The 27,787-nt window shown below is 38.4% G+C and overlaps 1 protein-coding gene across 2 annotated transcripts in view; it reads right to left on the bottom strand.

The window, feature by feature from the left end:
* Positions 1-211: 211 nt before the first annotated feature.
* Positions 212-27,787, bottom strand: part of RNF182 (ring finger protein 182) — a 110,321-nt gene continuing 82,745 nt past the window's right edge. For both annotated transcript variants that reach the window (XM_066268352.1, XM_066268353.1), the window contains exon 2: positions 212-2,886. In XM_066268352.1, coding sequence (XP_066124449.1) covers positions 1,937-2,677 — 741 coding nt within the window. In that variant the 5' untranslated portion in view covers positions 2,678-2,886 and the 3' untranslated portion in view covers positions 212-1,936. The remainder of the gene's footprint in view (positions 2,887-27,787) is intronic.

Raw genomic sequence — 27,787 nt, forward strand, 5'->3', positions numbered from 1 at the left:
CCTCATCATAAAACCAATTTGTTTGATGTTACATTTTTAATATCAAATTTAACATCATTTTTGTTCAGACAAAATGAACATATTTTTTAAACCTTATAAACATATAAATCCAAACCACAAAACATCTTCTAACCATGTTTTTACTCTAAGTACAAATGGACTTTTGGAAATTGCATTCACAATGTTATCTAAAGTAGATTTTAGGGAATCATATGTGTATTTAGCTGTATTTGGGGACTTAAATTCATTGGAACATATCCTATATATACTTTTCTGTCTTACTCACCTTGGGCATCATACCTATTCTCAAAGTTAACAGATAGTTAAAATCAAACTACTATTCTAGAAATAAGTGTCAATTTTTCTGAAAAAGATTGGAAGGAGTCCACTGTAATTATATCTCACAAGTGTTTCATCACAAGCAAGCTAAAGTCGTCTTCGTAATGCCACTTTCTAAGAATTATAAATACTTTAATGTTAATCATCACTCATGGGTTTCAGAGACTAGAAAACTTTTGTTGTCTAGTTTCTGTGGACATTCTATTCCCTCAAACCTAAAATATGCTAATATGCTTTCATAAATATATACGTTCAACTTCCCTATATCATGAAAAGAAGTTCATTACTTCACGTCACACAGCTTACATTTCATTTGAAATCAATTGTATAAGGACTTGAATACATTCTAAAATGGACTCTGCCACCTTCATTTTACTTCCTTGACAGGTCCTTCCAAGCAGAACATCTGCGCTGTGTGCTTCTTGCCCATCTTTTGCGTGCCCACAGCAACACAGTCTCGCACGTAACCCTTAACACCTTTACATTTTGGTTAACTCAGTAAAGTACAACAAAATATTTCAGCTCTCAGCATGTCAAACTATGAACCAGAACATCTCATTCATTGTTTCTGGGTTTCTATTATTACAATTTACCCCCAAATTGTTATAGCAATTAAGTTAAATAAATCCACAATAGGAATTTAAAATACAACAGGGGGAAAAAAAATCAAAATCCTCATAAACTTGTAGCAACTAATTTAAATGAAACCTCATTCAGGATAAGGGGTGGGGCTAATTAAACAACATGGTTATAAGAAAAAACTAAACTAAATTCTTAAGGGAAGACACAAATGAAGAGTTCCATGAACAAAACTGCTGTGTAAGAATTTCAAAGATAGGGGAGAGGAGATAGTAAAGATGGGGAAAGGGTAGGTCTCACAGACAGGTAGCCATATTATCATGAAGTTTACTTTGATGCAAATGGCTTAATGTTTTTAATTCTCTTTAGTATTGTGGAAAACAGATATTTAATTAAAACCACACAAAGGAATGAAGCTGAGTTTCCTCTTGACAAAGGAGCATGTGCAAAGGGAGCAAGCACCTCAACTGTAGTGGCAGCCCACATAGAGCAGAATTAATTTATATGGAGAGAGCCAAAGCAGAATTCTGGAGTCCTAACAACAGAGCGGGGGTGTACACACTTTTCAAATGGATGTGTCTTGGAACAGCTCTCCTCTAGTGTCCACCCTCCATCACAGATTATCAGTGAAATGAGAAGAGGAATGTTCACTCCTAACCTTCCACAAAGACCTCGACTGCAGCCATACACCCTCGCCCCCCAGATCAGTGTCTGTCTCATAGGGCTAAGAGAAATCCTGCCCTTTCTCCAGAAGACGCATGCAAAGAGCTCCATGAAGGCTTAGCTTACATATTTTTGCTTCTTTGCTAACACCTAAATAGAAGTAAACATTTGTACTTCCAGCGCACAAGAAAAACAACTTTGTTGACATTTAGTGAAAAATGGACCACAGACATATGACCAATGGCTTTGTTAATGTCATGAATGCTAACCATAGAGAATGTAGAAGAAAATATATGATAAATTATCTAACTTGAAACATGGCAATGTATGTCAAATTTCTTAGTTTGCATATTGGTTAAGAAGGTGCCATACAGTCTAGAAATTCATGACACACACACTGGCAAAAACCATATACCATCAGAATAACAAGGCTTGAAGGGACGAGGCTAACGAAGATGACCCCAAGAGTGACCTTCTTAGAGACCAGCAAGTAGATTCCTAAGGGTAAGGAGCTGAAGTAAACTAAACCTAGCAACCAAACCAACACCCGGATGGATGTCTGAAACAGCAGGGAGGTACAGTTCCACACAGTCCAGTTGTGTGACACAGTGGTAACAGAGTCGAAACTTGTAGGCCTATAAAATTCCACCACAGGAGTAGAGCTCAGAGACGGGGAGCTCTCCCTCTGCACCTCCATAATGGTGATAACCAGGCAGTTGGAGGAAGTGTGAGAAGGACTGATGAGGGAGGCCAGCCTCTTGGGGGTCAGCAGCAGCTCAGTGGGGTTTTCTGGCAGGCACTTCTTGCCTTTGCCTCCACAAGTCAAGTTCACAAGGATGTTGTTGTCATCGGGCAGGCTACTAACTTCATCATCCGGCAGGCATGTCTCAAACCTGCAGAAAGGACAGACGATAACACCTTGGGGGGAGTCCCCAAAGTCTATAATCTTATAGAGGCATTTGGCACAAACCCTGTGACAACACTCCAGCACTTTGGGTTTCCTCTGTTTCAGGTTGTATCTACTATAGCATATCTTGCACTCAAGCTCGTCAGAGACCTGAGATTCTGCAGCATCTTCTGGTGCTTGACTAGCCATCTTGAATTATATATACAATCTTTGGCCAGATACGTCTGTAGAAGAATGGATTCAATTAAGGTGTCCTTCTGAATATCACATCATCCAAATCATGCAGAGGTGCGAAAAGGCAGGAAAAGTAGTGACAGAAACAAAAAATCTTCCAGGCATTTTCAGCTTCTACATATAACTCTGTCTCAAACACATATTTGAAAAGGCCAAATGGGGGTCTGCAAAGGAAAAAAGAGAATCTAATATAGTGAAGAGTTCTACTGAAAAGTGCTTTATGGAATTTTCTGAGCTTCAACAATTAGAAGCAGTAAACTTAAAAGATTACATCCCCTTCATTTTTTTCACACATTTCTGCCCCCAGGACAGAAATCTGTTATTATCTCCACACTCAACTTTTTCAGTTCACGAATATGACAGTAAAGAAGGAATTAAGACTCTTTGTGGTGTAAAATACACTCCAGAGCATTCTAAGTATAGCAAGATATAGTGATTTTCTCACTGAAACTTGTAATAAATTCTGACCTCTGAAAATAAAATAAGTCATTTATCAGAAACAGATACCTTTATCATCAAATTCAATTCAATATAGACCAATGCAATGTCCTTGGTGTAAATACCAGTTGTCTAAATACCCCCCAAGAGTGCTTAGGAACACACAAAAGAAGAGAAACCTTAAGGATAAGTGCTGAAAAAAATAAAATGAAAAAGTGCTTAAACTGTTTTCAGAAAGCACTTTGATAGAGATGACAGCATATTTAAATACAGTAGACTGTTCTCACCTTCCCAGTGTAAAGAAATCTGTTCTATATGCCTTTACCATCTGATTATTCAATTTCAAACTTTTTGTTTTGATACTAGTCTGAAATCATAGTTGTACTATATATGAATGCATATATTACAAAACTGGTACCGGCCAACTGCTATGTATCCACCCTCACACAAAAAAGATACACAGACACAAGCATCAATTTTTCCATCTCTTTTCCTTCTGTGTGCCCTAAATATTTTCTTCCTTCCCAATCCTGATCCTGTTCAGAAGACATCTGGCCATATTACTGCAAAAGATGACTTTATTTTGCCCACAATTCTACAAAGCTGGCTTTTTATTCTGTTGTAGGATGAACATCTTCGGATGACAGTCATGGACAAGAATGTGTGCTAATACTACCACCACATCCTGTCCCAGCTGCCTTCATAGAATGGTCGCTAATCACTGGTGATCTTCTTATGGGACAGCTCCCATTCCTGCAGTTCCCCTGGTAGCCACACAGAGGCCCTTCCAAACGGAACATGTTACATTCTCCCTACAGCTGCCTTCCCACTCAGCCTCATGCCGTCTAAGTCACAGGCACACTGAAGTGGATGAGAAATAGAATTCACACTAGTGATTGCCCTTATTGCCACCAAAAAAACTGATGTGTGTGAAAAAGAAAATAAAGTATGCAAACATATACATAATAACATCAGGAAAAGAGAGAAACATTCAATGAGGATAAATGAGCAAGATTACATCTAAAAGCACAGAAGGCCCTAGTATACATATAAAAACACCAACAAAAGGCTTTTATGTAATAAAATAGACACCTACCTTACACCACTCACAAAAATTCACTCGAAATGGATTAAAGACTTAAATGTAAGGCTCCTAAAAGAAAACACAGGACTAAAGCTCCTTGACATTGGTCTTGGCAGTGATGTACTGGATATGACACCTAGAGCATGAGCAACAAAACCAAAAGTAAACAGGCGGCACTCCATCAAACTAAAAGGCTTCTGACAGCAGAAGAAATGAGCAACAAAATAAAAATATCACTTATGGGCTGGGAAAAAATATCTGCAAATCATATAGCTGATCAGGGGTTAATTATCCAAAATATATAAAGAACTCATACGACTCAATGGAATAGTATGCAGCCATACAAAGGAAATCCTGGCCCTGGCTGTTGGCTCAGTGTTAGAGTGTCGGCCTGGCGTGCAGAAGTCCCGGGTTCGATTTCCTGCCAGGGCACACAGGAGAGGCACCCATCTGCTTCTCCACCCCTCCCCCTCTCCTTCCTTTCTGTGTCTCTCTTCCCCTCTCGCAGCCAAGGCTCCATTGGAGCAAAAGATGGCCCGGGCGCTGGGGATGGTTCCTTGGCCTCTGCCCCAGGCACTAGAGTGGCTCTGGTCGCGACAGAGCGACGCCCATCGCCCCCTGGTGGGTGTGCCGGGTGGATCCTGGTCGGGGGCATGCGGGAGTCTGTCTGCCTCCCCGTTTCCAGCTTCAGAAAAATACAAAAAAAAAAAAAAAAAAAGAAAGAAAAAGAAAAGAAAGGAAATCCTTTGATTTTCAGCACATGGATAAACTTTTAAGGCATTATGCTAAGGTGAAATAAGTCAGGCATAAGTTTGATCTCATATGTGGTACATAAAAAAAAAAATAGAAAAAGACATCTAAAGATTAGATTTCTAGTTACCAAACAGAGGAAGTACAGAAACAGAAAAAAATCGATGTACCAAGAAACTTCCATGCCATTCAGAGGGAGAATAAGAGAAAATAAAGCCAAAAAATAAAAACAGAAGTAAAGGAAAGCAGGAGGCAGAGATACAGACAGTGGCAAAAGACAGATGCCTAATGAGAGCGGGGCTGGGTTTCTGGATCTAACTGCACATGAGGGCACAGCCCATACTTTTCCTTTTCTGCTTATGGTTGGATATCCGCTATTTACAACACAAAGAGCCATGATACAATTAGCATTTTGAGAATTTACTGTGTTTTTTAGATCCAAGTTTCAAGTTAGTAGTAGTAAACAGAATTGAACAAAACAACCCAGAGCCAATAGGAATTCTTTTTTTTTTTTTTTTTTACAGGGACAGAGAGAGTGTCAGAGAGAGGGATAGACAGGGACAGATAGACAGGAACAGAGAGATGAGAAGCATCAATCATTAGTTTTTCATTGCGCATTGCAACACCTTAGTTGTTCCTTGACTGCTTTCTCATATGTGTCTTGACCGCGGGCCTTCAGCAGACCGAGTAACCCCTTGCTGGAGCCAGCGACCTTGGGCTCAAGCTGGTGAGCTTTTGCTCATACCAGATGAGCCCTCACTCAAGCTGGCAACCTCGGGGGTCTCGAACCTGGGTCTTCCGCATCCCAGTCTGATGCTCTATCCACTGTGCCACCGCCCAGTCAGGCCCAATAGGAATTCTTTACTTTTAAATTTTCATTTGCATGAGTGGGGGTGCACATGCCCACACATATACACACAAATGTATGTACATAAATATACAGAAGTCGTCATACATATTGTTTCAATGGTCTCCGTGTGTGTACGTTCTTTTTTTATTTGGTTAATTTCTCCTCTTTACTTTCTTCCACTCTGATCAGCCTGAATACCATGCCCTTTCCCCCAGTAGCCTATATTAACATATACCTGGTATATTTTGTTCCATATACAGGCACAGACAAAAGTAGGCTTATGGTTATGAATATGTAAAACAGAGTTTATTCTTGTATTATTTATTAATTACTGTATTATTTATTTATATTGTAACTGTAAGCCTATTTTTGCTATGCCTATATATTTCCACATACATACATTTATCCATGTACACATAATTGTAAAGACACACATAAGCACACTTTTTTCCATTGCTCTTGTCTACTGTACCATACCCAGTTTTCTGCATCTCACTTTTCCCATTCAATAATTGCTTATGAAAATCTTTCAATTCAACTGATAGAGCCCTAAATTCCTTTCTAAATGGCTACATGATAGTTTACCATTTGGATATGTTATAATAGCCTACTATTCCTTTTGTGGTAAACATTCTTTTATCTCCATTTCCCCCCTACACATTACTCCAGAACACAACCTTGTAATACATGTCCTTACATATGGGTGTTTTTATTTCTTTAAGAGAACAAGGAATGGAATTCCTGGGTCATACAGGTATTACTTCTAACATATGTTGCTGGTTTGCTTTCCAACAGACTATAACACGTACCACAACCAGTGATATGATACCATTTCCCCTGACAGTAGATATGTCATCATTTTGAGTTTGAGTGTTTTATTTATTGGCCTTCTCTATTTGCTCTTCTCTGAACTGTGTCTTCATATTTTTTGCATATTTTTCTATTGGATTGTTGGGACTTCTAGTCAACTTGTAAATGCTCAGCCTGACCTGTGGTGGTGCAGTGGATAAAGCATTGACCTACAGTGCTGAGGTCGCCAGTTCGAATACCTGGGCTTGCTTGGTCAAGGCACATATGGGAGTTGATGCTTCCTGCTCCTCCCCCCTTCTCTCTCTTTCTCTCTAAAAATGAATAAATAAAATCTAAAAAAAAAAAATTTTGTACATGCTCTTTGTCATTCCAGATATTAAGCTCTGTCCTCTGTGTTGCAACCATTTCCCCCAAATTTACTACTTATTGGCTTTGCTTAATATCCTGTGAAATATAAAATATTTTACTTTTGTAGTCATGTTTAGCTTCTGAGCCTTTAATCTTAGTTAATACTGCTCTTAATATTATACAAATAGTTATTTTCTTATAAAATTGGTCTTGCTTTATTATTATTTTTTTTTTTTTCATTTTTCTGAAGCTGGAAACGGGGAGAGACAGCCAGACAGACTCCTGCATGCGCCCGACCGGGATCCACCCGGCACGCCCACCAGGGGCGACGCTCTGCCCATCCTGGGCGTCGCCATGTTGCGACCAGAGCCACTCTAGCGCCTGAGGCAGAGGCCACAGAGCCATCCCCAGCGCCCGGGCCATCCTTGCTCCAATGGAGCCCCGGCTGCGGGAGGGGAAGAGAGAGAGAGAGAGGAAAGCGCGGCGGAGGGGTGGAGAAGCAAATGGGCGCTTCTCCTGTGTGCCCTGGCCGGGAATCGAACCCGGGTCCTCCGCACGCCAGGCCGACGCTCCACCGCTGAGCCAACCGGCCAGGGCCTTGCTTTATTTTTTTAACTTTACTTCTTATTTTTATATGTGGTGTAAGGCAGGCTTCTAATTTTATTTCCTTCTAGGCAAACGGCCATGTGTCCATCCCATTTGTTAAATAATCCATTATTTTCTGATTAAGATATAATCATTGCCATATATTAAAGTCTCATTTATTCTGAGATCTATTTCCGGTTTTCTTTTGTATGACACTGATTTGTCTAGCCATCTGCTTTGACCATAATAATTTGAATACCATGGCATTGTAGTATATTCTGATATCTGGTAAGTCTCTTCTTAGTAGTCTTTGTGGTTAATTCATTCAACTATTTATTAAGTGTCTCCTATGTTCCAGACACACTTAAGGGTGTGAGGCGACAGTGAGCAAACCCCTTCCCTCACAGAGTTCATATTCCAGTGTTTTTGGAGGGAGGCAGTGGGAAATTCACCGTGGATGTCACTTAACCTTCTGTTACACACTTCCAAATCATTTTATCAAATTGAAAAAAAAAATAACTGCTGGGATTAGAATTTGAATTGGATCAAATGTAAACTTCAAAATTAAGACTTCAGTCTAAGAACATGGTGTCTTACTTGTTCAAATCTTGCTTTATGTTCTTCAGTAAGCCATTTTCATTTTCTCCATGTTTCACACCTTTCTTGTAAATTTATTCTTTACAATTATTTTATGTTTTTATGTTAGTATTTTATGTTTTTTCACTATTGTAATTTTTTCCTGCTTTTCATTCCTAAAGACCTTATGCTATTATAGGGTGGGAGGATTATTTTGTTTATTTTGAATCAAACAACTTACCAAATTCTCTTCTTCATTCTAACAGTTTTTACTGGGAGTCTCTTGGATTTGCAAGATATGCAATCATGGAATCAGGAAAAAGAGATAATTTAACTTTTTTTTCCTTTTTCTTTAGTGAGAGTAGGGGAGGCAGAGACTGACTCCTGCATGCAACCTGACCAGGATCCACCCGGCAAGCCTACTAGGGGGTGATGCTCTGCCAATCTGGGGCCATTGCTCTGTTGCAACTAGAGTCATTTTTTTTTTTTTTAGTACCTGAGGTGAAGGCCATGGAGTCATCCTCAGTGCCTGGGGCCAACTTACTCCAATGGAGCCATGGTTGGGGGTGGGGGGAGAAGAAGAGAGAGAAAAAGAAGAGGGGGTCGGGGTGGAGAAGCAGATAGGCACTTCTCCTTATGCCCTGGCCAGGAATCAATCTCGGGACATATACCCTCCAGGCCGATGCTCTACCACTGAGGAGATCATTTAACTTAGTCCTTTCCAACATTTATCCCACTTATTTCACTTTTCTTATCTTCCTGAATTCACCAGAAACTGAAACATGTTAAATAATAATTCCCACAAGAATTTAAGCTCCACAAATTACAGCTTTCTGCCTTCCGTCTTCATTCCTCTGAACACAGAACAATACTCTGGCCCAAAATAGTTGCTGAACATGTATTTGTTAAATGAATAAGTCCACACTGGTAGCAAGGCTGTTTAGTTCTTGATACCAATTGTAATTTTACTGTTTTATTACTTAAAATGATACTCATTGTGGATTTGGGTAAATGGTCTATTATATTTAGTTTCTATTCTTTTTGTTCTTAATTTATACTTCTTTTTATTTATTTATTTATTTATTTTTTGGATTTTTCTGAAGTTGGAAACGGGGAGGCAGTCACAGACTCCCGCATGCGCCCAACCGGGATCCACCAGGCATGCCCACCAGGGGGCGATGCTCTGCCCATCTGGGGCATTGCTCTGCCGCAACCAGAGCCATTCTAGTGCCTGAGGCAGAGGCCATGGAGCCATCCTCAGTGCCCGTGACAACTTTGCTCCAATGGAGCCTTGGCTGTGGGAAGGGAAGAGAGAGACAGAGAGGAAGGAGAGGGGTAGGGGTGGAGAAGTAGATGGGCTCTTCTCCTGTGTGCCCTGGCCAGGAATTGAACCTGGGACTCCTGCACGCCAGGCCGACACTCTACCACTGAGCCAACCGGCCAGGGCCCACTCTTGTATTCTTGGAATAATATTCTATCCACTAATATTCTATTTAGAATTCTTGCCTCTATAGTTAACATTAAATTGGGCTCCCCACTTTTTTTGCTCTATTGATTTTTGTAGCTAAATGTATGTTTAATTTACAAATGAATTAGGAGTTTTTCATAATCTTCTGGAACAGTCTGAGTAATGGTACAATTACTTGTTGTTTAAAGGTTACTTAAAACTTGGCTATAACTCCATATGATTCCACTGCCTTTCAAAATAGTAGACCTTTAATCACTTTTCCAATCTATTCGAGTTTTCCCTTCTTCCTTAATCAAATTTGGACATTTGTATTTGACAAGGAAATAATCCATTTCTTCTGGTTTTTCAAATTCTTTGCCGTAGAGTTGAATGCAGTTATTTTTGTCATCTTCTTTGAATCACTCCTACATCTCTGAGTATGTTCTTTTTCTCATTTCTAGCCTTGTAAAGTTTTTACCTTTTTGAATTTTCAAATCAGGTACATAAAGCTTAGTTTTATTGTTTCAAAAAAAAACAGCTATTGGCCCTGGCCGGTTGGCTCAGCGGTAGAGCATCGGCCTGGCGTGCGGGGGACCCGGGTTCGATTCCCGGCCAGGGCACATAGGAGAAGCGCCCATTTGCTTCTCCACCTCCCCTCTCCTTCCTCTCTGTCTCTCTCTTCCCCTCCCGCAGCCAGGGCTCCATTGGAGCAAGGATGGCCCGGGCGCTGGGGATGGCTCCTTGCCTCTGCCCCAGGCGCTAGAGTGGCTCTGGTCATGGCAGAGTGATGCCCCGGAGGGGCAGAGCATCGCCCCCTGGTGGTCAGAGCGTTGCCCCTGGGGGGCGTGCCGGGTGGATCCCAGTCGGGCGCATGCGGGAGTCTGTCTGACTGTCTCCCTGTTTCCAGCTTCAGAAAGGTGCAAAAAAAAACAACAAAACTATTATATGTATTTATCTTTTCTGCAATCTGTTTCATCTTCAGCTTTTATCTTTATTATTTCCTCTTTCTAATGTATTTTGTCATCCTTTTTTCTCACTTCATAATGAGTATACTTTGTCTTTATTTTTAATAATGCAAACATCCAAAGGCTGCAATATTTCCACCAACTACAGCTTTAACTCTATCCCATAGTTTTTGGAATCAATTGTGCTCCTTTTGTTGATTTCTAGATACTTTGTAATTTGACTTTTTTTTTCAGCTTTGATACAAAAATTATAAAGGGTACTTTAAATTTTCAAAATAATAGCCTGAGCAGGTGGTGGCACAGTGGATAGAGCATCGGACTGGGATGCTGAGGACCCAGGTTCAAGACCCCGAGGTCGCCAGCTTGAGCGCGGGCTCATCTGGTTTGAGCAAAGCTCACCAGCTTGAGCCAGGGGGCGCTGCTTGAGCAAGAGGTCACTCGGTCTGCTGAAGGCCCACGGTCAAGGCACATATGAGAAAGCAATCAATGAACAACTAATGTGACACAACGCGCAACGAAAAACTAATGATTGATGCTTCTCATCTCTCTGTTCTTGTCAATCTGTCCCTGTCTATTCTTCTCTCTGACTCTCTCTCTGTCTCTGTAAAAAAAAAAAAAAAAAAAATCAAAATAATAAAGTTTCTCTTTATTACCTTTTGTTATTTATTTCCAGTATTTTTGGATTGTGATCAGAAAACAAGACCTATAAAAATCTCTTTTCCTTTAAATTTCTTAAGAGCTTCTTTGTGGTCCAGTATATGATCAATTTTTGTAAGATATCCATCAAAGAACACTGTATTCTGTATTCCAGGGATGTAAAGTTCTAATAGAACAGTACATTTTTTGTCTGAGGACAGAGAAGTGGCAGTGTGGCTATGTATGTGATCTTCTGGCTGTGGCTTTTTGTCTCCATGGTCTTCAGAAGTTACTCCACTAGCTCTAGCTTCCTGTGTCACCGATGAGAATATACTACTACCCGTCTAATATTTCTTAATGGTAGGCAGCTTATTCTTTCTGCCTGGAAGCTTCTAAGATTTTGCTTTTTATTTCTTAAGGGTTTAAGAGCTTTTCTAATAAATACAGATATGTCTTTTTTGATAAATATTTCCTGGAGCTTGGTGAACAGTTAGAATTCATAGACTCAAGTCTTAATTTTTAAGCTCAGAAAAGTTTTCTTTTCTTTTCTTTTTTTTTTTGAAAAGTTTTCTTATATTAATTTAATGATTGCCTCTCCTCCATCTGTCCCTTTTTCTCCTCTGGCTCTCCTGTTACTCACATTGTGTTTTCTAGACCTATTTCCTCTTGTGGCCTCTACCTCTTTATATTTCTGTTCTGTGCTTTCAGCTTCTTTCATTTGACTGACCAGGCTACTAGTTCAAGTCTCAAAAATGATCATCTCCTTCAATTTACTGAAATGTTTGATTGGAAAATCGTGCATTTCATCTCTATGGAGTCATTTTCTATGCTGCATTTAAATTCCCTGATGTGCTCTTACTGTTTTTTGTCAGGTGGTCATCTGACTCCAGCTTCCACTCTATCTGTCCTATCTGTCCTCATAGGCTACCTTCTCTTTGGCTGTAGTGCCATTATATCTCTGTTACCACCCTGGGTTTCAGGTCTGCTTGCTGGAGGACCCACGTCACTGCAGTTCTATGAGAAGTGGAAGCACAATGGTATCTACTCCTGTAACCTAGCAGCGTGCCGTGGGCTCTGCCAAGGTACCTGGATGGAAGACTTTCTGCTCCAAAATCTCCTCACACTCTTCCAGCCTCCAAGACCGGGAGGACTCAGCCCAAGTGTTCATCTTCTCAATGGTTTCTTGCAGGACACATGGACATGCACACACACACTCAGGTAAAGGCAATTTTCAATTTTCCTCCCAGGAGTCCCCAAACCCCTGTATGTCAAGCTCTTTATAGTATCCAATGTATTCTGATCCTTCCCACAACTCATCAGATGCCCATCTTCAGTGCCAACCCAGCCCAAGAAAAAAGTCCCATCATCATCACCCCTTCACCTTCAACTTCCACAGAGTTTAGGGCTTCACCTGCTGGCCACAGGAGTGGTTGGTTGAGTAGAGGCAAGCAGAGTAGAATTGAGAATAGCAGGATATTCAACCACTCTACCTCACTATAGCCCAGAATCCTCACCAACTATAATTCTTGAATATTTTCCAAAATATTTATCCAGATGGGAAATGTGGGAATTTGTGATAAAATTTTAGTTTGGAAATAGTATTGACAGTCATAATCATGTTCAGTAATTATTACATAAAGATATGTATCAAATTAATACACATCCCTAAATTTATATTTTTGAAATTGATCTTTTTAAAATTCTCCCTTCTGCACATTCTTTTGTTTTCCTTCTTCTATAGCTAACTGACCCCCAAAACCCATAAACTGGACACAAAAGGATAAAGAATCCATTTACCTCTCTTTTCACTATCTTTCCTAAATAATACCTTTTGAGTTCTACATTTTAATTCAGAGTTATATTACACATATGAGTTACATCAAAAAGCCATTATATAAGAATTCTTTATATGATTCTATTTCAGAAACATTCATATATACTTTGTAAAACTTAGGTTCTAAGTTTGGGGCTTCTGCTGTTTGAGTCTTAGGCTGTTGGGGTTTCCTTCCTCAGTTATCATGATATAGCTCTTCTATTTCCATTTTAAATTTATTAATAGACCATTTTACCTAGATACCCTTTGCCTTTCCCCTGTCATGTACAATAGATTGCAAATATGGCTGCAGTAATTCTCCATAGTCCTGTACAGCCTTTGAAATGTGGCTTTCCATTCATTCATCACATTAACAGGTGAAGAAATCTGTTTCCCCAGCCTGTAAATCTACGCTGGCCTATGATACGTTTTAACAAATAATGTTGAAGTGACTTTGTGACAATTCTGAAGCCTCACTTCAGGGTACCTTGTATCTTCTCCTCCTGCCCTCTTGGAAACTGTGTGAAGAAGCCCATGCTAGCTTCCCTGAAGATGAAAAAGGAAAAAAGAGGGGGAGAGAGGAAGGAAGGAAGGGAGGAGGGTGGGAGGAAAGGCAGGCGAGAGGGAGGAAAGGCGGGCGGGAGGAAGGGAAAAACCCAGACAAACACCAGCACCAACACCATGTAAGTGAAATCATCTTAGACCAACCAGCCTTGGCTGAATCACCAAGTGACTACAACCATTTCAGTGAGTGACCCCAAGACAGACCAGCCAAAGAATCATTCCTATGAGCCCAGCAGAAAATTCTGATCCACAGAATCGTAAGCAACTTTAAATGTTGCCTGACTAGGCAGTGGCACAGTGGATAGAGTGTTGGACTTGGGATGCGGAGGATCCAGGTTGGAGACCTCGAGGTCGCCAGCTTGAGTGCAGGACTCATCTGGCTTGAGCAAAAAAAAAAGCTCACCAGCTTGGACACAGGTCGCTGGCTTGAGCAAGGGGTTACTCGGTCTGCTCAAGGCCCGCGGTCAAGGCACATATGAGAAAACAATCAATGAACAACTAAGGTGTCGCAATGAAAAACTGATGATTGATGCTTCTCATCTCTCTTTGTTCCTGTCTCTCTGTCCCTATCTATCCCTCTCTCTGACACTCTCTCTCTGTCTCTGTAAAAAAAAAAAAAAAAAAAAAAAAAGGAAATAGCTGTTGTTTTAAGCCACTAAGTTTTGAGTTGGTTTGGTTTGTAACAGTAGATAACCAACATATCAGTTAAACTATCCCTTTCCAAACTAACCCAAAGTTCAGCTCTGCCAAAGAAATTACTTTGCTCATTTATCAATGGCTATCATTTCTACCTGGAAGACTTTCTTACATACTTTGAAGCTGCCTAAACCTGTAGTTCTTGTAATTTTTGTGTTAGAACATTTTTGGTCAAAATACAGTTTCTGTATATTCTTCTATATATAAACTTTTATCATTTCCACTACATATTGTCTGTTAATTAAGACAGTTTCTCTAAGGAGCTCAAAATTTTTAGAAACACTGCATATACCTTCACAATGGTGAAGGGTAATATAAATTCAATATCATTCCCATTTTATAGACGTGTAAATGCCCACAGTAGGTAAGCATTTTCTTCAAGATTACATAGAAGTCGAGACAAAAGGAATTCAAACACTAGGCTGTCACTGATCCTGTTTTTTCTGTCCAGGGCTCTATCCTGTGTGTCACTCTCCTGTCAATACAAATTAATTTTTACGTTGCTGGGTGAGTGTAGCTTCTTCAAGTATTTCTCACAGTTTTCATTTGCCTGAATAGTGTTCACCGAGCCCATAAATCATCTCAATTTGACATTAACAGGACTGATTATATTTTCCCCTTATGAAACAGCAACAACTGCCAAGTTTCAAGTCCTATTTCCTGGACCCTCTTCCCATTCTGAAAAGTAAACATTATCACGATAGCTCTCTACATGATGGGACAATATATATTAAAGAGATCCCTAACAAAAAATGGATACAAATTAAGGCATTGCTTAGAGATGGTGTTAAGACTTGATTCTACTTTTAATGTCTTTTTGTGCAAAATGGAACATCACTATTCAAACATTTCCATTTCTTTACCATCAGTTTTTATGATGTCTTAAATTCTCTAATAACACTATCTCCCAAAATATATGAGAGATTCTGGCACTTGTAATATCATTAATCTTTGTGAATAATTAAGGCAGAACATTGGTTTTAGGCACAGATGACATACACTTGCCATCTCTCTAATGCCAAGTCGCTCATTCACAAAACCCTACGCCCCAAATCTTAGTCTTTTTGACACTTGAGTCTTAAATTAGGCTTAAACCATACGTGTGGCATATACCCTCAAGAAAGTCATTTTTCCATGTAGAGATTTATATGTTGGCTTCCAGTTAGAGTGCAAAAGACTCACATTACTGTTAATAGTTACTAATCACCAACAATATGCTGGTTACATTTCCAATCACCAGAGTTCTCCCCTTAGGAAACATTAACAATATTTGAACTTTTGTATAGTGCAATAGACTCAGAACTGAGGTTTCTGCTATGCCTTTTCACTGAAAACAATCCTTCTTAGTGTAATAAAAGGTTCTAATTTAGAAAACCCTACCTGACCTGTGGTGGTGCAGTGGATAAAGCTTAGACCTGGAATGTTGAGGTCCCAGTGCAAAACCCTGGGCTTGCCCGGTTAAGGCACATATGAGAAGCAACTACTACAAGCTGATGCTTCCCACTCCTTCCTATATCCCATCTCTCTCTAAAATCAACAAATAAAATCTTCAAAAAATAAAAAAGAGCCTGACCAGGGAGTGGCATAGTGAATAGAGCATCAGACTGGGATATGGAGAACACAGGTTTGAAACCCCAAGATTGCCGGCTTGAGCATGGGCTCACCAGCTTGAGCATGGGATCACAGACATGACCCATGGTCGCTGACTTGAGCCCAAAAGACACTGGCTTAAAACCCAAGGTTGCTGGCTTGAGCCCAAGGTCACTGGCCTGAGCAAGGGATCACCTGCTCTGCTGCAGGCCCTCCCACCGCCCCGGGTCAAGACATTATGAGAAAGCAATCAATGAACAACTAAGGAGACTAAGGAACCACAACGAAGAATTGATACTTCTCATCTCTCTCTCCTTCCTGTCTGACTGTCCCTATGTGTCCCTCTCTCTGTCACAAAAAATTTTTTTTAATTAGAAAAAAGAAAAAAAGAAAACCCTAAAACAACAAGTTCAGCAGTTGCCAAGCACTCATTCTTTAGTATCAACAGCTGACTCAAAATGAATTTAACCTACAATACTAATAACCCTTAGTGGTTGCTTAATACATTGAGCACCTTCTAGAAAACTTCCCTCGAAGATGAAAACTCTAACTTTACCACTCTTTCAAGACCAAGCAATTTGATTTGATGGGTAATTATAACTATTTATCAGAATACAGCCAAGTTATTGATCTGGAATTCTAGGCCTCTAATTTGGGATGACAGGCCTCCATGTATACATGTGGAGGAGGGATTTATTGTGCATCTTTACCAGCTATTTTAAACCAATGAATATCTAGCAAGAAAGGAGAAAAAACATATACTTCTGACTCTGTGTATAGTTTTCCATATCACTCAGGACCCTCGTGTCCAGCCAGGAGCATGGCCTCTGCCTGCAGGCAGTCTGAAATGGAAGCACAGAGGATCTGCAGTCAGGGGACCTAGATCTGGGCCCTGGCTTTGACATGAATAATCTTACCTTGGACTCAGAAATAACACCTGCCTCACAAGATTGTTGTGAGAATTCAATAAAATAATACAGTTATTTATATTTTGCATAAGTAAGCACTATATGGATGCTATTAGAAATTCAGAAATAACGTATCAATTGATACTTTTAAAGTATTTCAGCATTCAAAACTGGCAATGGATATAATATGCATTGAACACAATATCAAAAGGTACACAGGTTTTCTGTCCATAAATAAAGCCCAGACCAAAATAACCATAAGCTACCAGTTTTGCAAAACATAATAATCTCTACTGCCCAATGAATTAAAAGAGAGATTTTATTTTATTTTTTTTCTTGCTTATTCTACCTCTATGGGGCACTAACAGCTAATGTATAAGTCTATATAAATTTACAGTGTTTGCTTGGTAGCTCATACTTTACTTGAAAGAGGCAAACAAAGATGTAATTAAAGGAGATCAAGGGTTAATAGAAATACAAGCTGCAAATTACATTATTAAAAGTGACTGAGTCCTTTCTCATTAGACAAATCTTTTTCCTATTAATTTCTTCCTCCATAACTTTCCTTGGCCAAAGTTCAATAGAACTCTATCTGCATCAAAAAGCAATAAAATGTCTAAAGAAACTAAACTAACATAGGTTCTTTGCACCATTTCTATAATTTCAAACTTAGGTAGAGGTAGGTTAATTATTTTGATGCTTATTTCACTAAATAAAACTAACACTACACATGCATACTCACACACTCACACACATACACACACGCACACACACACACACACGCACATGCACACATTCAAATGTTCCCTCTTCTTCCAAACCAATGTAACTGCTTTTGGGGGGAAAAAGAGGTAATGTACCTACTGATCAAAAAGTACATGATTATACACCTGAAGACATGACTAAAGATCACAAACTTTCAATATTATTTTTATGAATATATTAGTAATTGATAAGAAAATCATGTTCAACTACTATAGATAGTCATGTAAAAGAGCAACAGCTGTATTTTAATTCTTGATGGACTCAGGATGTAGCTTCTTTTGATACTATCTCTTTCACTTAACCAATCAACAAGTGTTTACTTAATGCCTTTACTGTTATGTGTCAAGCTATGTGCTGGATATCAGGATGCAAAGATAAATGAGATGAGATTTCTGAAAGTAGAAGCTGATAATAAAGGTAAGTGAATCCTTTTCTGCCCTCACCTTCTCTTCTCACCTTTCAAGGGCTTCCTATCCAATGGCAGCACCCTTCCTCCTGAAACCCTCTCTTCTCATTACTTACGTGATGTCCCACTTTCCCAGTTCCCTTCCTGACCACTCTTTCTGGGTGTTTTCTGCCAGCTCCTCCTCTATCAAATCTCTAAATGTTGGCTCACCATAGCACTTGGTCTTGAGCCATTGCTTCTTCTCTATTTGTATTCTTTCCCTTGTATTATCTCACTCCAACAGCTTTAAATACCACCTGACAGCTCCCTCAACTTTATGTCTGCAACTTACACCTTTCTTCTGAGTTCCAACTGTCTACTGGACACCTCCACTTGTATTCTTACAAACATTTCTCTTTTTTTAATAAACTTTTATTAATTTTCATGGAGTGACATCAATAAATGAAGGTACATATGATCAAAGAAAACATGTCCAGGTTATCTTGTCGATCAATTATGTTGCATATCCATCACCCAAACTCAGATTGTCCTCCGTCACCATCTATCTAGTTTTCTTTATGCCCCTCCGCCTCCCCTTCCTATATCCGCACCCTACGCCTGTAACCACCACACTCTTGTCAATGTCTCTTAGTCTCATTTTTATGTCCCACCTATGAATGGAATAATGCAGTTCTTGGTTTTTTTCTGATTTACTTATTTCATTCCGTATAATGTTATCAAGATCCCACCATTTTGTTGTAAATGATCCAATGTCATCATTTCTTATGGCTGAGTAGTATTCCATAGTGTATATGTGCCAAATCTTCTTTATTCAGTCTTCTATTGAAGGGCTATTTGGCTGTTTCCATGTCTTGGCCACTGTGAACAATGCTGCAATGAACAGTGGGCTGCATGTATCTTTACGTATCAGTGTTTCTGAGTTTTGGGGGTATATACCCAGTAGAGGGATGGCTGGGTCATAAAGTAGTACTATTTTCAGTTTTTTGAGGAACCACCATATTTTCTTCCACAATGGTTGTACTACTTTACATTCCCACCAACAGTGAATGAGGGTTCTTTTTCTCCACAGCCTCTCCAACATTTGCTATTACCTCTCTTGTTGATAATAGCTAATCTAACAGGTGTGAGGTGGTATCTCATTGCAGTTTTGATTTGCATTTCTCTAATAACTAATGAAGATGAGCATTTTTTCATATATCTGTTGGCCATTTGTATTTCTTCCTGGGAGAAGTGTCTGTTCACGTTCTCTTCCCATTTTTTTATTGGATTGTTTGTTTGTTGTTGAGTGTTATGAGTTCTTTGTATATTTTGGATATTAGGCCCTTATCTGAGCTGTTGTTTGAAAATATCATTTCCCATTAAGTTGGCTGTTTATTTTGTTATCAGTTTCACTTGCTGAGCAAAAACTTCTTACTCTGATGTAGTCCCATTCATTTATCTTTGCTTTCACTTCTCTTGCCTTTGGAGTCAAATTCATAAAATGCTCTTTAAAACCAAGGTCCATGAGTTTAGAACCTATGTCTTCTTCTATGTACTTTATTGTTTCAGGTCTTATATTTAGGTCTTTGATCCATTTTAAATTAATTTTAGTAGAAGGGGACAGGCTGTAGTCGAGTTTCATTCTTTTGCATGTGGCTTTCCAGTTCTCCCAGCACCATTTGTTGAAGAGGCTTTCTTTTCTCCATTGTGTGTTGTTGGCCCCTTTATCAAAAATTATTTGACCATATATATGTGGTTTTATTTCTGGACTTTCCATTCTGTTCCATTGGTCTGAGTGTCTATTTTTCTGCCAATACCATGCTGTTTTGATTGTCGTGGCTCTATAATATACTTTGAAGTCAGGTATTGTAATGCCCCCAACTTCATTATTTTTCTTTGGGATTGCTTTGGCTATTTGGGGCTTTTTATACTTCCATATAAATCTGATAATTTTTTGTACCATTTCTTTAAAAAATGTCATTGGAATTTTGATGGGAATTGCATTAAATTTGTATATTGCTTTGGGTAATATGGCCATCTTGATTATATTTCTTCTTCCTGACCAAGAACAAGGAATATTTTTCCATCTCATTATATCTTTTCCGATTTCCCTTAACAATGCTTTGTAGTTTTCTTTATATAAGTCCTTTACATTCTTTGTTATGTTTATTCCTAGGTATTTTATTTTTTTGTTGCAATCATGAAGAGGATTATTTTTTTAGTTCGTTCTCAAATGTTTCACTGTTGGCATATAGAAAGACTATGGACTTTTGTATGTTAATTTTGTATCCTGCGACCTGACTGTATTGGCTTATTGTTTCTAGTAGTCTTTTTGTAGATTCTTTGGGGTTTTCGATGTATAGGATCATGTCATCTGCAAAAAGTGATACCTTTACTTCTTCTTTTCCAATATGGATGCCTTTTATTTGTTTGTCTTGTCTTATTGCTCTGGCTATAACCTCTAGCACCACATTAAATACGAGTGGAGAAAGTGGATAACCCTGTCTTGTTCCTGATTTAAGGGAGAAAGCCTTCAGTTTTATGCCATTTAATATGATGTTAGCTGATGGTTTATCATATATGGTCTTTATCATGTTGAGATATTTTTCTTCTATACCAGTGGTTCTCAACCTTTCTAATGCCGTGACACCGCAATACAGTTCCTCATGTTGCGGTGAACCCAAACCAAAAAATAATTTTGGTGGCTACTTCATAACTGTAATTTTGCTACAGTTATGATTCGGAATGTAAATACCTGATATGCATTATGTATTTTCCAATGGCTTTAGGCGACCCCGCTGAGGTTGCGACCCACAGGTTGAGAACCGCTTTTCTATACCCATTTTGTTGAGAGTCTTAAACATAAAATTGTGTTGTATTTTATCGAATGCCTTTTCTGCATCTATTGATAAGATTATATGTTTTTTGTTCTTTGTTTTGTTGATATGGTGTATTATGTTAACCATTTTACGTATGTTGTACCATCCTTGAGATTCTGGGATGAATCCCACTTGATCATGATGTATTATTTTTTTAATATGTTGTTGTATTCAATTTGCTAGTATTTTGTTTAGTATTTTAGCATCTATATTCATTAAAGATATTGGTCTGTAGTTTTCTTTTTTTGTGCTGCCCTTGCCCGGTTTCGGTATGAGGGTTATGTTGGCCTCATAAAATATGTTTGGAAGTATTGCTTCTTCTTCAATTTTTTGGAAGACTTTGAGTAGAATAGGAACCAAGTCTTCTTTGAAAGTTTGATAGAATTCACAAGTAAAACAGTCTGGACCTGGACTTTTATTTTGGGGGAGCTTTTTAATAGTTTTTTCTATTTCTTCCCTACTAATTGGTCTGTTTAGACTTTCTGCTTCTTCTTGACTCAGTCTAGAAAGGTTGTATTGTTCTAGGAATTTATCCATTTTTTCTAGATTATTGAAATTAGAGGCATAAAGTTTTTCATAGTATTCTACAATAATTCCTTGTATATCTATAATGTCCATGGTGATTTCTTCTCTTTCATTTTGGATTTTGTTTGTATGAGTTCTTTCTCTTTTTTCCTTGGTAAGTCTTGCCAAGGGTTTGTCAATTTTGTTGATCTTTTCAAAGAACCAGCTCCTTGTTTTATTGATTTTTTCTATAGTTTTTCTGTTCTCTATTTCATTTATTTCTGCTCTGATTTTTATTATCTCCTTTCTTCGGCTGGTTCTGGGTTGTCTTTGTTCTTCTTTTTGCAGTTCCTTAAGGTGTGAAGTTAAGTGGTTCACTTGGGCTCTCTTGTTTGTTCATAAAGGCCTGAAGTGATATGAATTTCCCTCTTATCACTGCTTTTGCTGCATCCCATAGATTCTGATATGCCATATTGTCATTTTCATTTGTCCGTATATATCTTTTGATCTCTGCACTTATTTCTTCTTTGACCATTCATTTTTTAAAAGTAAGTTGTTTAGTTTCCACATTTTTGTGGGTTCTTTTTCCTCTTTTTTGCAGTTGAATTCTAGTTTCAAGGCTTTATGATCAGAAAATATGCTTGGTACAACTTCGATTTTTCTGAATTTGCTGATGTTATTTTTGAGGCCCAACATATCGTCAATTCTTGAGAGTGATCCATGTTCATTGGAGAAAAATGTATACTCTGTCACTTTGGGGTGAAATGTCCTATAGAAATCTATCATATCCAGGTGCTCTAGTGTTTTGTTTAAGGCCAATATATCTTTATTGATTCTCTGTTTGGATGCCGATCTAGAGCCATCAGGGCTGTATTGAAGTCTCCAAGTATGATTGTATTTTTGTCAGTTTTTGTTTTTAGGTCAATAAGTGGCTCTCTTATATATTTTGGTGCTCCTTGGTTTGGTACATATATATTAACAATTGTTATGTCTTCTTGATTCAGCGTCCCCTTAATCATTATGAAATGACCATTTTTGTCTCTGAGTACTTTTGCTGTCTTGTAGTCAGCATTATCAGATATGAGTATTGCTATGCCTGCTTTTTTTTTTTGGATGTTATTTGCTTGGAGTATTGTTTTCCAGCCTTTCACTTTGAATTTGTTTTTATGCTTGTTGCTTAGATGAGTTTCTTGTAGGCAGCATACAGTTGGATTTTCTTTTATAATCCATTCTGCTACTCTGTGCCTTTTTATTGGTGAGGTTAATCTGTTTACATTTAGTGTAATTATTGACTGTTGTGGGCTCCCTATTGCCATTTAATACATTGCTTTGAGTTTGTTTTGTGTCTTGTTTGATTCTTCTCTTTTGTTTTTCTATCCTTTGTTTTTGTTTGGTTGTATTCCATACTTCTTTCCTCTGTTGCTATCTTTTTTAAATCATACGCTTCTGTGGTGGTTTTTTCAAGGGTGGTTAGCATTAACTAATGAAAAGGGTTCCTACCCTCTTCATTGTAATGTACTATCTTGTGAGTACTTCTGTACTCATTGTCCTTTGCTACTGTTAATTTCTGTCCTCTCCTCCTTTTTTTGTTTGTTTTTGTTGTCACAGTTTGATTTGGTTTTATTTTTTTCTTGGTGGAGATTTTACTTGTGGTTTTGTTTTGGTTTGTTCTTTATATCTGGTTGGAAAACTCCCTTTAGTAATTCCTGGAGTGGGGGTTTTCTGATGATAAATTCCCTCATCTTTTCTGTATCTGTGAATGTTTTTATTTCTCCTTTGTATTTTAAGAATAGCTTTGATGGGTATAGTATTCTTGGCTGAAAGTTCCTGTTCTTCAGGACTTTAAATATTGGGGTCCAGTCCCTTCTAGCTTGTAGAGTTTCTGTTGAGAAATCCAATGATAATCTAATGGGCCTTCCTTTATGTGTTGTATTCTTCTTTTCCCTGGCTGCCTTAAGAATTTTTTCTTTGTCATTGGTTTGTGCCAATTTCATTATGATGTGCCTTGGAGTAGGTTGTTGGGGTTAAGAAAACTCGGTGTTCTGTTTGCTTCTTGAATTTGAGGCTTTAGTCCTTTCCACAGGCTTGGGAAGTTCTCATCTATTATTTGTTTGAATATGTTCTCCATTACATTTTCTCTCTCTTCTCCCTCTGATATACCTATGATTCTTATGTTATTCTTTTTGATGGAGTCAGACAATTCCTGCAGGGATATCTCTTTTTTAATTTTTGAGTCTCGTCTTCTCTCTGTTGTGCCTCAAGTTGCTTGTCTTCTATGTCACCAATCCTACCTTCTATCTGGCCTGTTCTATTAGCTAAGCTTGTTACCTCAATTTTCAGCTTGTGAACTGAGTTTTTCATCTCTGTTTGATTTGTTTTTATAGTTTCAATTTCTTTGGTAATATATTCTTTGTGTTCGTTGAGCTGTTTTCTAAGCTCCCTAAATTGCCTTTCTGTGTTTTCTTGTACATCTCCGAGTATTTTTAGGATTTCTATTTTAAATTCTCTGTCATTTAGCTCCAAGGTTTCCAATATATTAAATTTTTTCTCCATAGATTTTTCCTCATCTATCTGTGCTACCTCTCTGTCTTTTGTATCCATGATATTCGATTTCCTTTTCCTTAATGGCATCTGAGGGTGATTTTGTTGACAGTACTAATGAGAATTAATAAAGAATAAAAAGTTTTAAAAAAATTAAAAAATTTAAAAAAATATTATTTCCCTCCCCCCTCCCCTTTTTCACTCCTCTCATCTTACCTCCTTCCTGAGGAAATCTTGTGCTAATCTGTGAAGTCTACTCTGCTAAATAGAACAAAAACTACCTATAATGGAGGGCATGAGTTGGGGAGAAGTGATAAAGGGGCAAAAAAAAAAAAAGGAGGGTATGGACCTACAAAATGCAAAAACAGGAAAAAATTTGGGTGAAGAATAAAATGATTTGCTTTCTTGTGATGGTTAACTAAAAGATATAATGAGAGGAATAAGAAGGAAACAGGGAAAATGGAAAAAAATTTAAATTACTACTGTATTCAGTGGAGCAAAACTAGATAAAATGGAGAGCCAGGGTTGGAAGCACTGCTAGTGAGTTAAAAAAAAAAAGCGAAGTTGCCTGACCTGTGGTGGCACAGTGGATAAAGCGTCGACTTGGAAATGCTGAGGTCGCCGGTACGAAACCCTGGGCTTGCCTGGTCAAGGCACATATGGGAGTTGATGCTTCCAGCTCCTCCCTCTTCTCTCTCTCTGTCTCTCTCTCCTCTCTCTCCCTCTCTCTCCTCTCTAAAAATGAATAAATTTAAAAAAATAAAAAAATAAACAGTAAAAAAAAAAGTGAAGTAAAAAAAAGCCAGAATGCCACAAAGAAAAATTTGAGTCTCAGATAAAATAATTTGTTCGTGATTGAGGATTGAATGAGAGGAAAAGTAAAGGAGAAAAGAAGAACCTGATATAGAGGGAGAAAAAAAGAAAGAGGAAAACACAAAAAGAAAAAAGAAGGAAAATACAAAAAGAAAAAACAACAAAAGGAGAGAGAGAGAGTTAAGGGTTTTGGAGTGCAACCCTCATAGAGAGAAAGGAAAAGGAAAGGAAAGATAAGAAATGTAACACTTATGGGTAGTGTAGTTCAAGGAGTGGAGAAAGTAAGACTGGCAGAGAATTAAATAACCAAATTAAAAAGGGAAGAAAATAATCAAGACAAGAAGAGAAACAAATGAACAAATATAATAAAATTGGATAGGTTATAAAGTCTGTGGATTATTCTTGATTTTGAGAGGGTTGTCTTCTTGCTCTTTCTTTTCTCTCCCTCTTCCTGGTCGGTGACTCTGTACCCCGGGTTCTGCCCCTGTGGCATGCTCAGGTAGAAGTTCGCAGTTGATAAGACTCTATGGCAATGTCATATATTGGGCTTCAGTTTCATTGGCAGTCGAGGCTCACTAGCATTTCCAGGCTCCGACAATGAGACAGTCCGTTTTCCCAGAGCCTCTCTCCTAGTCTTTCCTTCCTGAATTAGCAGCCTGATGATCCAGCTATGGGGTTGCTGCTGCCTATGCCTGGAAAGTAAGAGGCTCAAAGAGCTGGCAAATCCCCACTCTATTCCCACTCAGCACAGGGCTCTGGGTAAGGCTCAATCAGTCAAAGCCACCAGCATAATCAGGCAGGGCTGGGAGACAATTGTTTTCAAGGTGCCTTTCTATGCTCCTTTAGGCATGTCCCGAATGCTTTTTTTTTTTTTTACAATAAATTTTTATTAATGGTAATGGGATGACATTAATAATCAGGGTACATATATTCAAAGAAAACATGTCTAGGTTATTTTGTCATTAAATTATGTTGCAAACCCCTCGCCCAAAGTCAGATTATCCTCCGTCACCCTCTATCTAGTTCTCTGTGCCCCTCCCCCTCCCCCTAACTCTCTCCCTCCCTCCCTCCCATGTCCGCCCTCCCACCCACCCTTGGTAACCACCACACTCTTGTCCATGTCTCTTAGTCTCATTTTTATGTTCCACCAATGTATGGAATCATGTAGTTCTTGTTTTTTTTCTGATTTACTTATTTCACGTCTTATACTGTTACCAAGATCCCACCATTTTGCTGTAAATGATCTGATGTCATCATTTCTTATGGCTGAGTAGTATTCCATAGTGTATATGTGCCACATCTTCTTTATCCAGTCTTCTACTGAAGGGCTTTTTGGTTGTTTCCATGTCTTGGCCACTGTGAACAGTGCTGCAATGAACATGGGGCTACATGTGTCTTCACGTATCAATGTTTCTGAGGTTTTGGGGTATATACCCAGTAGAGGGATTGCTGGGTCATAAGGTAGTTCTATTTGCAGTTTTTTGAGAAACCACCATACTTTCCTCCATAATGGTTGTACTACTTTACAGTCCCACCAACAGTGAATGAGGGTTCCTTTTTCTCCACAGCCTCTCCAACATTTGCTATTACCCGTCTTGTTGATAATAGCTAATCTAACAGGAGTGAGGTGGTATCTCATTGTAGGTTTGATTTGTATTTCTCTAATAACTAATGAAGCTGAGCGTCTTTTCATATATCTGTTGGCCATTTGTATCTCTTCCTGGGAGAAGTGTCTGTTCATGTCCTCTTCCCATTTTTTAATTGGATTGTTTGTTTGTTTGTTGTTGAGTTTTATGAGTTCTTTGTAAATTTTGGATATTAGGCCCTTATCTGAGCTGTTGTTTCAAAATATCATTTCCCATTTAGTTGGCTGTCTGTTTATTTTGATATCAGTTTCTCTTGCTGAGCAAAAACTTTTAATTCTGATGTAGTCCCATTCATTTATCTTTGCCTTCACTTCTCTTGCCATTGGAGTCAAGTTCATAAAATGTTCTTTAAAACCCAGGTCCATGATTTTAGTACCTATGTCTTCTTCTATGTACTTTATTGTTTCAGGTCTTATATTTAGGTCTTTGATCCATTTTGAATTAATCTTAGTACATGGGGACAGGCTGTAGTCGAGTTTCATTCTTTTGCATGTGGCTTTCCAGTTTTCCCAACACCATTTGTTGAAGAGGCTTTCTTTTCTCCATTGTGTGTTGTTGGCCCCTTTATCAAAGATTATTTGACCATATATATGTGGTTTTATTTCTGGGCTTTCTATTCTGTTCCATTGGTCTGAGTGTCTATTTTTCTGCCAATACCATGCTGTTTTGATTATCGTGGCCCTATAATATAGTTTAAAGTCAGGTATTGTAATGCCCCCAGCTTCATTCTTTTTCCTTAGGATTGTTTTGGCTATTCGGGGTTTTTTATAGTTCCATATAAATCTGATGATTTTTTGTTCCATTTCTTTAAAAAATCTCATAGGGATTTTGAAGGGAATTGCATTAAATTTGTATATTGCTTTGGGTAATATGGCCATTTTGATTATATTTATTCTTCTTATCCAAGAACAAGGAATATTTTTCCATCTTATTGTATCTTTTTCGATTTCCCTTAACAATGCTTTGTAATTTTCATTATATAGGTCCTTTACGTTCTTTGTTATGTTTATTCCTAGGTATTTTATTTTTTTTGTTGCAATCGTGAAGGGGATTATTTTTTTGAGTTCGTTTTCTAATATTTCATTGTTGGCATATAGAAAGGCTATGGACTTTTGTATGTTAATTTTGTATCCTGCAACCTTACTGTATTGGTTTATTGTTTCTAATAATCTTTTTGTGGAGTCCTTCGGGTTTTCGATGTATAGGATCATATCATCAGCGAAAAGTGATACCTTTACTTCTTCTTTTCCGATATGGATGCCTTTTATTTCTTTGTCTTGTCTGATTGCTCTGGCCAGAACTTCTAGCACCACGTTAAATAAGAGTGGAGAGAGTGGACAACCCTGTCTTGTTCCTGATTTAAGGTAGAAAGTCCTCAGTTTTATGCCGTTTAATAGGATGTTGGCTGATGGTTTATCATATATGGCCTTTATCATGTTGAGATATTTTCCTTCTATACCCATTTTGTTGAG

The sequence above is a fragment of the Saccopteryx bilineata genome, chromosome 3 (assembly GCF_036850765.1).
Source record: "Saccopteryx bilineata isolate mSacBil1 chromosome 3, mSacBil1_pri_phased_curated, whole genome shotgun sequence".
Taxonomy (NCBI): Eukaryota; Metazoa; Chordata; class Mammalia; order Chiroptera; family Emballonuridae; genus Saccopteryx; species Saccopteryx bilineata.